General features: G+C 42.5%; 1 protein-coding gene across 1 annotated transcript in view; it reads right to left on the reverse strand.

Annotated features, from left to right (window-relative positions):
- Positions 1 to 13,502, reverse strand: part of EML6 (EMAP like 6) — a 263,811-nt gene that overhangs the window by 59,181 nt on the left and 191,128 nt on the right. The window contains exons 17-19 of the mRNA XM_084797495.1: positions 5,945 to 6,038; positions 1,567 to 1,667; positions 88 to 290 (exon numbers count right to left, since the gene is read on the reverse strand). Coding sequence (XP_084653621.1) covers positions 88 to 290; positions 1,567 to 1,667; positions 5,945 to 6,038 — 398 coding nt within the window. The remainder of the gene's footprint in view (positions 1 to 87; positions 291 to 1,566; positions 1,668 to 5,944; positions 6,039 to 13,502) is intronic.

Raw genomic sequence — 13,502 nt, forward strand, 5'->3', positions numbered from 1 at the left:
TTTCTGACAACTGCTTCCTAATTCAGATGGGACTATTTTTAGATCCAGGCATCTTAGTGGAAAAAGAACCCAAGAAACATACCATACCTTGTCCAGTGCGTACATCGCAAACACAGGCCCGTCATGAGCTTTCACTGTCTTCAGTAACAGAATGTCTTTCCAGATAAAAATGTCTCCGGTGGCTGCCCCTGAGAACACCAAATCTTCCACTCGCCCATAAGAAACACACATCATTGTTTCCAATTTTCCAGCACTTCCAAAAATTCCTCTTTTGGAGGTGAAGCCCCCACCTGGACCAGAACAAGAGTATTTATTACCCTAGAAAGTTGAAGCTTCCAGAATGCACATCAAAGGGCTATCTTCAGAAACATGAACAGTGTCTACATTATGTGTCAAAGTCACAAAAACAGCAAAGGTATCATGAGGCGGTTCAGCCACTCTGTCAGTATCTGCTGGATTCCTACTTTCCATCTGATGTGGTACTCAAGATTCGAATAGTTCAAGGGCACAGTCCCCACTTTAAGGCAATCTACTTAGATGGAGGGACTAACATGCCTTCTAGTCCAAGAAACATGCATAAGCTAAGTGTAAGTCCCTCTTGTGCCTGCTGAAGGAGAGTGGCTCACCGGCTCAGGGAGCAAGGAAAGTTCTAATGAAACTGAAGAAAAGCATAAAGGCGATAGTATGTGAAAGATGTAAATGTTATACGTGAGCTGACTCAGTTTTTTTTTTATGGCAATTCTGGAGTAGCAACTGTTGCATAGGAGAAACAATGTATAGGGAAAAAAGTGACCAGCATTTTCTATATTCTCTGACCGACGTTGATAAAACAGCCGTTCACTACATTTACACCCAGGCTCACTTCTACATACACTGGGTGCTACTACTGTGCTTCCTGAAAAGGCAGAAAGCATCAGAGCATTAGCCCATGTGCAACTGCACATTGTAACATGGGGCTTTGGTACTAAGGACAATACTACAAATTCAGATACAATTGTACTAATAGCGTACAAATGAGAAGAGTCGGCGACTTTCCCGTGTTTACTCATGCTTATTTATTTCTCACTCTTGTCAACATATAATCTAAAAAACATTTATTTTGACCATGTTCTATATACAGAGTCAGGGTTTAATTCATACGCTAAATTTAGTGATGCTTTACCAAAAGGATCTTCAAAATATTGAAAACTTCATTCACTCAGCCAAAGCAATTACTTCCTACCCAGCAGCATGACATAATTACTGCTTTCAGTTCTGATGGCTGAGTATAAAAACCATAGTTTGCATAGCAGAGTATCTCCAAAAGCCTTCTAGACGCTGGTGACTATGCATATACGGGTTTAAGTTTCATGTTTTATGCATTAAATAGTCCAATGCAGAGTTGGGAGACAGTATTTACCAGGCACAACTTATTCTCAGTTTGCAGAGAGGGGTAACAGGCTCCTCATCGCAAGGCAAGGTAAATGGGGCTCTGGCATGAAGGAACCAGTTGTAATAATGGCTGACAGATGGGAAGAAGCTTCCAGCTACATACATGAGAAACCCAAACAGCAATGTAAGAGTCACCTGTCTGTTGCCAGAACTTGATATGCTTAATCCCAACTGTGACCAACTTGTCAACGTGATGTGGATCGCACTTTACCACAAATATTTTATCTTTGTGTCCCCTGTAAGAGACAAACGAGTAAAATAATGTCTAGTTTGGACAAAAGTATTTATAGTTATATTAAAAACATGTATTTGGTTTAATTTTCATTAGTGCATCTAACATAATAAGCAACCAAGAAAATGTTTAAAACACACAGGAGTCTACTATAAAATACTAGCATGGGGGGGAGGTTTACATGTTTGGGATTGCTCTATTTCCTTACCCTAATATTCCCACTTTTATTTACTTAGATATGAGTAAAAATATTTTTTAATATATCCGAATGTCTCCATAAGATAAAATTAATGATACCATAGGAGTGCATGTAATTCTGAGATAGTGAGATCTTGGGCAGGAGAAACAACAGGAATGGAAGTATTACTAATGAAAAGCTTCAAATGGACGTTATGTGGAAGACATTATATCAACCTAAGATGATTTTTGGCTAGAAATATATTCACTATAAATTGAAGGCCCTGGCCCACAGCCACTGAAAGAAAAAGGATATCATCTACTGACTCACAACACTTTAAGATGCTAAACAATGCAAAATTAGGTTTATGTCCAGGCAAAATGTGTCCACTAGTGTAATAATAGCATGACTGTTATGGAGGTATGCAGGCATGAGGTTACTGAGTAATTCAAATGCTGATTTCTGTACCCTCTCCCCACATGTCTGGTTGCAATCCTTGTTCTGAGAATCTTTAATAGCAATGTTGCTTAAACAGCGTTCCCCAATCCCCCTGACATATCCCCCTGATATGTCAATAAAGCAGCTTACAGCCAATCACTGAGCAGGGGAGATAATAGGGCTGGACTTCCTGCCAGCCAGGGGAGGAGGAGTTAGAAGAGGAAGTAGGGGATTTAGGCACGGGCAGAGGTGTAGGATTGCTGAAGAAGATTCACTTGGAGCAAACAAAACTAGAAAGGAAGTAATTTGGCGATTTTGGCAAAGATGGAGTCAGGATATCATAGAGAGTTAAGATTGTGCTCAAGATTGTGTTGTGAAGTTGATAATTAAACAAATATAAAAGAGCCATAATTATTTGTATGATAGCCAGGTTAAGAGAGAAACTAAGAGAAACAAACACAGTTTTATAAAAATAACTGTAACAGAGGTTTTTCTCTCTGTATGTGAGATTGATTCCATAGGAAGGAATGCATGCTTGTCCTATAAACCTGGTTCAAAAGCCTGTGGCTGGGGAGGCCATTGGCCATAATGGAAAAGCTACCGCTGTTTTGCTAAATGGACACGGTATCTCTTGTCAAATTGCCTTTTGAATATTTTGTTTATGCTCATAGTTTAGTGCTCCTGCTAGCTTGGGTCAGGGAAGCGTCTCTTGTAGTCAGTCATTACAGAGGTTCCTAACTGGTCAAAAGCTCTATAAGGTACATCTGCATCACCCTCCAAGGCTCAGGAAACTTTGAAAGAGAAGGGAAGGAGACAGTCTGAGAGCTGCAGTAAGGGATACTGTGGAACACCATCTTCCAGGGACTCCGGAATTCTCAGCATCTGTGATTGCCTGCATAAAGCCTACAGAAGCCCGGGCCCATCAACAGTCCATTATGGAGGTAGGCGGAGGTAATGAGGCACTGCCCCTTCGTGCGTTTGCAGGCAACTATTAGTTGTTAGGAGAGAAAGAGACATCTTCAGTGGGGTTGTCACTGACAATTTTCCTGTGTTCCTTAAATAGTTCTTTACCCATGCTGCTGCAAATATTCTAATTCACACACACACACACACACACTCACAAAAACACACACTCACACAAATACATACACACTCATATATACACATACACTCACACACATACACATGTACACACTCATACACACATATACACACATACACATACACATTCACATATACACACACACATTCACATATATACATACACACATACACACACACTCATATACACACATACACATGTATACACTCATACACACACACACATACACACACATTCACATATACACACATACATACACACTCATATTCACACGCTCACATACACACATACTCATACATGTATACACACACACACATCATAGTAGCAAACTGAACTAGTTGGAAACAAACAGGGAAACAAAAGAGGATAATGAGGAGTGAATATAATCAAAATACATTATCCACATGTATGAAAATATTATAATAAAACCCATTATTATATAAAATTAATATCACTACAAAGCATAAAAATAAAATAGGCATACAAATAGTTTCTTTTAAAAATTAAAATAAATTTAATTTTGTAATCAGAGGCAGACAGACAAACATACACCTAAAATTTCTGTTTGTAAACAGCTGGCTGAAATCATCCGTGAAATCACAAAGAAATCCAAGTAGAGGCTCAGTCTCAGTGGAGATCTATGAGACCCTGTTTGGTGATTCTGAATGTGTTTCCCTGGGTGATAATGAGCAAGCTCACGTAAGCATCTTCATAGATGAAGGGCAACCCCCAAAGTGCCGTGAGGTGCAGATGGCACATGTGGGTACGGTGCCTCTGCTGCCTTCTCAGCTATCCACTGTGTGCCCCACCCCCAAGGGGGGGCAGTCTTAACCCTGGAGACCACAGTATTGTAGAGCCACTGAGCTGCTAGAACAGTCTGCCAGGAGCAGGGCTGTAGTTAGCCTCCGCTCACAGCAACACTGGCAATGGCTGTGACCTAGCAGGGCCAAGTTAGGGGTGGCACACAGCCCTCTGCAGGCCTCGTTCCTCAGAAGCTGAGAGGCCTACTGCAAGCAGGAAGGGGCCACTTTAGACACCATGAGTTCTAGGTTACTTGGTTTTAGTCTTACCTACCTTTGTACCTACCTCATTTAAGGCCACACTCCAATTTTTTAAAATTAACTAGTTGGCTATTCATATATTTGTGCAAGTAGTATTAATATTACGTAAACCTTTTTACTTACAGTTATTTTTAAAAATCTAGTGTTCTCCCACAGTTTGACTGATCCCAGACCTTCCACCTTGGAAAGAGCACTGGTGAGGCCACCATTACACACACATGCTCTGAGAGGGCAGTGCTTCCTGCACATTTCCTGTCTTTGGGATGGGACATAGTCCTGGGGAACAATTTCAAACATAAACCGTCCCTAACATGATGGCATTAGCTTGCTTTGTGCTAATTAAACAGGAGCGATCCTCTCCACAAGCCTGTAAATGTATCCTTTTTAATACTAAGGCGTACTCATATTTCCCATAGTGTGTCTGACGTGCAGCTGTGAGTCACCCATGGCTGGCTGCGGAGGGCATCCTTCATTTTCATTGACATGGGCTTTTCTGGAGATAATGCGTAAACGCAGAGAGTGCCTTCACAGGAATACTAAGCTAAAATTCAGTTTTCAGTCTGGGAGGAAAACAGGGCCTAGATGAGAGTGGGGCTAGAGTGAGGAACACGAGAAAGAAAGAGGCGAACGCACGCAGGCAGGCGGAGCTCTGGGCACTGCTGCTGCCAAGAATACTATTTCACAGCTGTCTCAGACAGCTCTTCTCCTCAGGACTGCATCAGTTTGTAGAGCATCATTCATTACAACCAACCACCAATAGCTCTTGCTCCCGTGTAACACTGTAGTGGGCAGTATTCATCAAAAAAGCAAACATTAGCGTCCAAGGCCATTAACTTTGATATTGTGACACCGATAGGATGTTGGTAATGTAGGTCATAAGTAACAGAGAGGGTATAAAACTGTGTGCCCTGGCAACAAGCTGCCTCCCCGGACTGTGGTCACCAATGGTCTTGACCTCTGACCTGGCTGTGCTCGTGGCTGAGCTAGATATGAGTAGACCGTCATGTTCAGCCTTAGTGCTGAGGAGGCAGAAAGAGAAGCTGGGGTGAGGGAGGACAGATGGGCTATAAACAGCAGTTGGTCTTGAGAGTCTATTTATAGGGTGTGGAGATTAGGGAAACAATTTGCCTGCTCTGAAATCCAGCAGCAGATGCACTTGATATGGCCCCCTTCCCAGCAGGCCATAGCCTCATGACAAATGGCACTTCTGACTCTAGTGACATTGACGACCCTTCCCAGCTGCTAAGACAGAGATGCGAGAGGTGAGGCACGCATTTCTTCTGCTGCTGGAAAAAAAAAAGTTTCTCATAGAGTAAGGGGGGTGAATGAAGTGCTGCCTGGGAGCATTTTTCCCATCACAGATATTGGGGCTTAACACTGGGCCTGGCACCCAGAAAGGGAGCCCTGTGGGCTCACTTACGTCTTAAGCGCCTATGTGATGGACCCCGACCTTTGCTGAGGCGAGTTATCAGCAGGTGTCCTGAGCATTCTGTGGATCTTACCTGGTCGTGGCTATCTTTTCTCCCTTTTTCCAGTCCCAAAACACAACACTGTGAAAATCGTCTAAACCAACCGACACCAGACATTTTCCATCAGCTGCATGAAAACAACACAGACGTCAGATGAACCCTTTCTTCAGTGAAAAGCGGAAGCATTGTATATACTGCAGAGAGGAACAAGAAATTCAGCAATACTCTTTAGGCTCAAATACACTGAAACCGAGAAAAATGTGTGAGTGAACGCACATCCCTGCTTAGTGAGGTCAGCCACGGGACACACCTCACACCCAAGCCAATTAAAGAGGCCTCTCAAGGAAGCGACCTGAGCCCTCTTTATCCTGTGACAGACAATCTTAGGAAATTTACTAGAAGGGAGTAAGTAAATTTGGCTATGTGACTCTGAAGCTATTTTCAAGTCTAAAAAAAATCTAGAAAGCCTAAGCTTGTTGGAGCATCACAGGAATCAAATGTTCTTACAGAAGATGACCAGACAACTGTATGTTCTTCAGGTCTCAGGTCTCCATTTCAAGTGAAGTGTGCTCATTCCAGACATTTAGAAAGTATCCATGAAGAAAATCTGAAGCTGGGAAAGTGGCTCGTTAGTGCAGAGCTTGCCTGGCAGGCACATGGCCCCGTGTTTAATCAGACACATATGTGAATGCGCACACACACATACACCTGTTCTTCCCAATTTCTCGTAGTCTGACATTTGATGTAAGCCCACTTGCCTTTTTCTCCACATAAATCCCTTTTGAGAAACAAAAGCAACGTCACACTGACCAAACTAGCAGCTAATCTTTTCTTACCTATTGTAATATATTATTACTACTAATAATACTGTATTAACTTTATAATTAAACATTTATAGTATCGTCAATGATTGCTACAGTTTTGACATTTTGGCTGTGTTTTTTAAGTTCTAAGTGTGGTGACTGTACAATTAAATTTAAAATAAATATAGTTAATGTTCATTTCCCCTTCAAGATGGAAGAGGAGGCACAGTCAATACTCATTTCCTTTGTGCCTCTCTGCAAGGCTGGATAAAAGGAACAGTGTCAGCCGGGTGTGGTGGCGCACGACTATAATCCCAGCACTCGGGAGGCAGAGGCAGGTGGATCACTGTGAGTTTGAGGCCAGCCTGGTCTACAAAGTGAGCCCAGGACAGCCAAGGCTACACAGAGAAACCCTGTCTCAAAAAAACCAAAAAAAAAAAAAAAAAAAAAAAAAAAGGAACAGTGTCACAGGGCCAGCACCCCCTTCCTCCCACCACTGTGCAGTTGCTAGGTGATGGGTGGGCCAGCTCATCAGGGACCCCTCTCCTTCCACAAAGGACCTTTGATAACCTAAGGACATACAAGGATGTGAGAACCTGCTTCCCTGGGTTGAGTCTTCCACTCAAGGAATCAGCTTTTACTTTCAAAGGCAGGTCAGAGATAGACCCCAAATTAGGGTAAAATAGTGGAAGCCTTATCAGACTGGAATTTCAGAGAAGCAATGAAAAATGTCTTATATGTCACAAGCAATATCTGGATTGGCATTGCGTATTTGTATTTATGCTGCATGGAATTATGTATATCAAATAAATTTTTATGAAAAGAATCCAAATCTGCTTGAACCTCCTGCATTTTTACAGGCTAAATCTTTGGCAACCCAACTTGAAGTGCCAAGCAATGTCCAAACTCTGAGTGGCCATATTTGTACAGATGCCCTGTAAGCAAATGGGACTGATAGTCGACTCCCACTTGTCTGGAGGAAGGAGGGTAAGGGAAAATAGGACCCATTTATCAAAGCAGATCTTCTCCACGCTCACCCACAAGGGCCATCTGAGGCACAGGTTTAAAGACTGCCCCAACCTTTTCAAGGTGCATTATGAGAAGGCGTTGACAATGCGCTAACAGAGTCAATCACTACTAGGTGATCACCGTAAGCTAATGATCCGTGTCCTTACTCTTAAAGGACACATAGCCTTAAAGTCTCCCCACCATTTTTGGGGTTCTGTCTACTCCCCACATCATCGTCCTTATCTTATTTCTTAGTGTGGCCTGGCTGGTCTGTGCTAATGACTTTCAGTATTTGGCAATTTTATTTTTGGTGTTTTTTTTCTCTTCCTTTCAGATCATAAATTCTTTTAATGGTCATAGTAAGCACATATTGCTTTATAACCATACACTGAGCTATGTTTTGGTACATGCTGGTAGTGCTGGTGATGGGGATGGTGAAGATGGGAAGTGTCCATGGTAATAGAAATAGAAAGGAAAGCAACTATACTGCTCTATGCCTGCTTTTAAACACTACACATAGGCATCCACTCATTCTAAAGCTTAGGCAGCATTCCAAATGCTGTCTTAATATGTCAAGACGGCCTTGGCATGTGAGCATCCATACATTAAAGTGTCAGTTTTTAAAATGTCTGGCTTTTGAAGAAGCCTTATATTTCAACAGATTGATTTGATAGGGGAGTTTGAGGGGTCTTTTTAAAAGTCTCTGTGAAGGCCCCCACCATCTCACCCTCACAGTATGCGGCCTTTCTACCCAAACAAAAGCTCACTCTTTCCTAGGCTGGGAAGTTCTTTTGAGTACTGCAGCTGTAAGCTATTTCTGTAAAGCACACTATTTAGAATTAAAGTTGGGGCCTTTTTATTTTCCCTAGTTTCCACTTCCCTGCACAGACTTGACCTCACCTTTGAAAATCAATTGTTTCCAGCCCCTAGTGGGCTGTTGTTTTTCTCCGCAATTCTTATAGTCTAGGTAATGTCCTTTTCAGTCTTTCTAGGCACAGCACGTATTAATTATGGATGGTTGTGACACAGTCTAGAAATAGTTCTAAGGCAGTTAATGTCAACAGTAAAGGGCAAATCAGAAAAAGAAAAAAATGTATTCAGACAGTTATAAGTCAGTCTTTGTTATTAAGGCCTCATTGGAAATGCACAGGTTTCCTCAGCAGACAGTGAAGTCCAGTGAGGTTCAGGTGTGCTCTGGAAATCAACATCACTGCATGAAGGTTTTAAACACTATGCAGCTAATATTTGAGACAGAAATATTTATGAAGCTGAATTTTGCCTTATTGATTATTCTATGCCAAATGGAAACAGTTTCATTATACTGTAACAAAACAAAAACAGCCCCCCCATTTTCTCTACAATTGATAATAAATTTAAGAGTTAAAGCAGTAGCTCAAGGATTGGTGAGAGGGCTCAGCCAATAAAGGTGTTTGCTCCAAGCCTGACAACTCAGGGTTGGCCCTGGGACCCACGCAGTGGACGGACATTGTTCTTTGACCTCCACCTATGTGTCATGGCATAGAGATGCAGACACAAATAAATAAAGTAACTTTGAAGGCTGCTCAGACTGGGTGTGGTTGCACATGCCTGTGATCCCAACACTCAGGAGGCAGAGGCCGGTGGATCTCTGTGAGTTCAGGGCCAGCCTGGTCTACAAAGCGAGACCAGGACAGCCAAGGCTACACAGAGAAACCCTGTCTCGAAAAACTAAAACAACAAAGTGCACTCCATTGGATGAGATACTGTAAATGTATTCTCTGCCAATGCTTAAAGCCTTGTCTTTGCTTCCTTTAGGACAGAGGTGAGACTATATTAATTTATCCCTACTGTATAGCTATTTATGGGTTGTCTTGTTTTCCGATTGGCCTGTTTTCTATGTCTAAGACGGCTTGTTTTTCTAAGAAAACACAGAGTACTATTGTTTGGTCCCCATGAGACCCCCACAGGGAACTGAGAAGGTAACTGAGGAGGGTTCTGAGGCACACAGCTGCGGTAACTAACTGTATAACTCATAGTGCCAAGAGGTCGGCCATCAAGTGGCTCTGTCACATGGTTCACATAACATTGGCAGCATGATTACAATGCAGAAGAGGGGCCACCTAACAGCCATGTGAACAGAACCACTTCTCTGTGCCAGAAGACACAGTTTCTCTTTCTACTTCAGGATAATATGTCATTCAGAGCAAGAGTCTCAAGGGCCTGCTCCACTTGGTGGCCTCTTGGTACCACTTGCCCCTTCACATTTAAACTTGAGTGTGGGAGGGACAGCTTTGGTAGCTGGTGGGTGCAGGGAGGATGGAGTAAGCAAGCACACAGGATGCTGCAGGAGCTCCACACCAGGGTCCCTGCACCAGTGAGAAGCAGGGACAGGACTGAAGACCAAGGATGGAGAATTCCCAGGAGACCTGATAGCTGACGTTCCCAGAATCCTCCTGGATTCTTTAGTTTTGTTTTTGTTTTCATGAGACAGGGCTTCTCTGTATAATAGCTCTGGTTGTCCTGGACTTGGGACTAGCTGAGTAGTCCAGGCTGGCCTGGAGTTCACAGAGATCCATCTGTCTTTGCCTCCTGAATGCTGGGATTAAAGGTGTGTACCAGCATGCTGGGCGAGGCCTGGGTTCTTGTGGCTCTGCAACTGTTGGCCTTCACCTGACATCACCAAACTACTTCAGTTCTTCACTGAGGTGGAGCAGAAGCTAAGCTTACAGCTACATTGTCACAACAGTATTCTAGGCACAGAATTTATCCCCAAGACTTCTGGACGTAGGGACATAGGGACCACAGGGATCAATCAAGCTCCACTGCTCGTCTGGAGGCAGCCGTCTGTGGAAGCTCCTGAATAGTCCTCAGGTGCTTTCTAAGCCATTGACCACATTCCTTTCTAGCCATGTATATACCAACACTGTCTTTAACCCAAACACAAGATGCTATTTTTCCAAGGTTCTTCCTCAGTGACTGTAATCTGGGAAATGGGGAATGTTAAAACTAAAATGCTCTTCACATGCAGAAGTAATTTACACCCAAGAACTCATAGAACACACTGTCCTGGAAGCATAAAGCGAGCTGATGAGAGAACAGGAAAGCATGTACATCCTTGCCACTGCTCTAAAGGACGCAGGGACATCTCTTTAAGCATGGGCAGGGGATGAAGACCATGGGTAGAAGCATCGTCCCTGGCTCCTCCTACAGAGTCTGCTTTTCATGTCCCATAATGGTACTTGAATAAGCATTAAATTCTAGATGTATTACTGTTTCCTTTTATATGCTAATATACATTACATATTTTCATAGAAAACTGGTAGTAGATGTTATCTTCTAATTTATTTTTTGTCCAACTTGAGAGATACTAATAGTTCACATGATTGATATTTTAAAGTATAATTTTTATCAAACACTGCAAAACTGCTTGTTACAATCATTGAATCATAGACATAGATGCATGAAATTCTCATAAACCTATGAACTTCTAAGTTATACTATTTTTATTTCACTATTTTAATAAGGATCTTGCTAACCTTCTAAAGCATAGTTATTTGTGTTTCTTCCATGGAAATTGGTGTGGATGTTTCTTAGAAAGAAAAGCTCTCTTTACCAGCTGTAACCCTCCTGTATCTTTACCCGAAGGGCCCTGCTCCAAGTCAACCCATCACAGAGACCCTACATACTCAACATTGACTGCAACTCTGAGCACAGCAGCTGTGAACCAGCCTAGGTATCCAGCAACAGAGGACGGGTAGGAAAACTGTAGTTTTTAAATACAATGGGATGAAGATAAGCCTACAGGAAAACGGATGCAAATGGATGTGAGCACATAGAGCAAACCAAGCCAGTCTTAAAAAAGACAAATATCTTGTTGTCTCTCTTTTGTGATTCTCATATTTTTATAGACATACTCATGTATTTATAAATTATGATATATATTAAATGAAAACTATAGTAAGATTATCTAGGGGGAAAAAAGGCTAATAAGAGAGAGACCTAAAAGGGGAGGACAGGGAATGGGGCAGGGAGAATATGTTCAATATATAAGATATTATATATAATATATGTAAAAATATTTAAAATAAGGTGCCTTAAAATTATTATAAAACAATATATGCATATGTATCTGTGTGTAAAGACAATTTTATGATAAAGGGCATTCAGCTTTTGAATAGTGGGTATGAGTTAAAGAGAAAAAGTGAAGAAATTCACAGGAGTGTTTGGGAGAGAGCCACACAGGAACTAACATTTTAGTTTCTTTTAGATCTTGCTATTTAGTCAAGGACTCATGGCACACGTTAGAGCTGTACAGAAACCTCCCTGAATCCCAAGGCTGTGCGTGCACTGTCTCCTGAGGAATAATGTGAGCACGCACCTGGCAGGCGACTGGTGAGTACTCACTCCCTGGTGTGCATGCCTCCCCCCACCGCGCAGCCCCACTGGCTGAAGAACAAACTGCCCACCCTTGTTTCTACTAACTCAATAACCATGGGAGCTGGTAGAAAACTTCTAGTAATGCTTTAGGAACTCATATTTGTGTAGTTTGTAGTATGTGAGAATCTGAAAATTAACAAAAGAAAATACTGCCTGATCTTGCAATTGCTAAGGAAATAGACAATTTTCTCCCAAAACATGATTTGCAATGTGAAGCAGGACAAACCTCATTAAGCAAAACCTGTTGGGTCTATCCAACCTAACATTCTTTAAAGTAAACTCTCTGCTTACAGCTCATGTACTGTTGGGGCAGAGAGGTGGTGGGCTCTCCTGTCCGCACAAGGGACGACAACGTGGCCCTGACATGGTGCAGGAAAGCTCTTGGCAGTGAGCTGCAGGAGGCAGAAGAAGCAGGTGATCTCTGTCTAGTAGGATGAAGGAGAAAACTCTATCCTGCTCCTTAAGGCTTGAGCTGACACGTGGGAACCTTGAGTAAAGCACAGAGCAGAGAGGTACAGGAGCACACTGCAGTGAGAAGGGACGAAACAAGACGGGGCCAGAGGGTGAGATGCTGATAAGGACAGCTATCATCAACTTCCATCCAAGGGTACAGCCCTAAGTCAACTAACCCAGGGGAATCTCTGGTGGAGATGACAACCATGCCTCTAGAAGACTCCAGAAGTGAGCAGGGCAGAATGAGAGCAGCATCAATACACCCCCATCCATCCTCATTCTCTCCTTCCTCCTCCCCTCCCCCTCCTTCCTCCTGTATCTTTCATCTTATTTTCTATGTGTATTGCGGTGCTGATGCTGGCCAAGCCCTCTTCCAGTGTAGCACTAAAGTAGCATGACCAGCGTGAGAGGGCATGAACAAGGGATGGAGAAAAGAGACAACAGGAAGAGATTGCAGAATCTTAGAATTTAGCCACCACTACTGGGCATGTGAAATGCCTGAATGCTATAGAAAAAGGAAATGATACTGTCAAATTTATTTTAAAGGTTAGGATTTGTTTTTGTTTACCTAGTTTTTACAATGAAATGTTTAACATTGTAGGTCTTTTGCCCGTATATGTTTATGGGCATGCCTGGTGCCTGTGAAGGCCAGAAAAGGGTTGGATCCCCTGGAACTGGAGTTACAGACAGCTATAAGCTGCCATGTGGGTGCTGGGAATTGAACCTGAGTCCTCCAAAAGAGCAGCCAGTGCTCTGAACTCCAGCGCCCTGTAATAGACTTTTACTATGTGATTCTAGCTTCAAGAAAATTCACTCTAAAGACAACATCATGTACTAATAGGATTTTTACAGTGCCAAGTTTAATTTGGAAATTCTTTTCAAATATGAAATTTGGGCCAGGCATGGAGGAG

The sequence above is a fragment of the Acomys minous genome (genome assembly GCF_964271855.1).
Source record: "Acomys minous genome assembly, chromosome: 10".
In the NCBI taxonomy this organism is placed as follows: Eukaryota; Metazoa; Chordata; class Mammalia; order Rodentia; family Muridae; genus Acomys; species Acomys minous.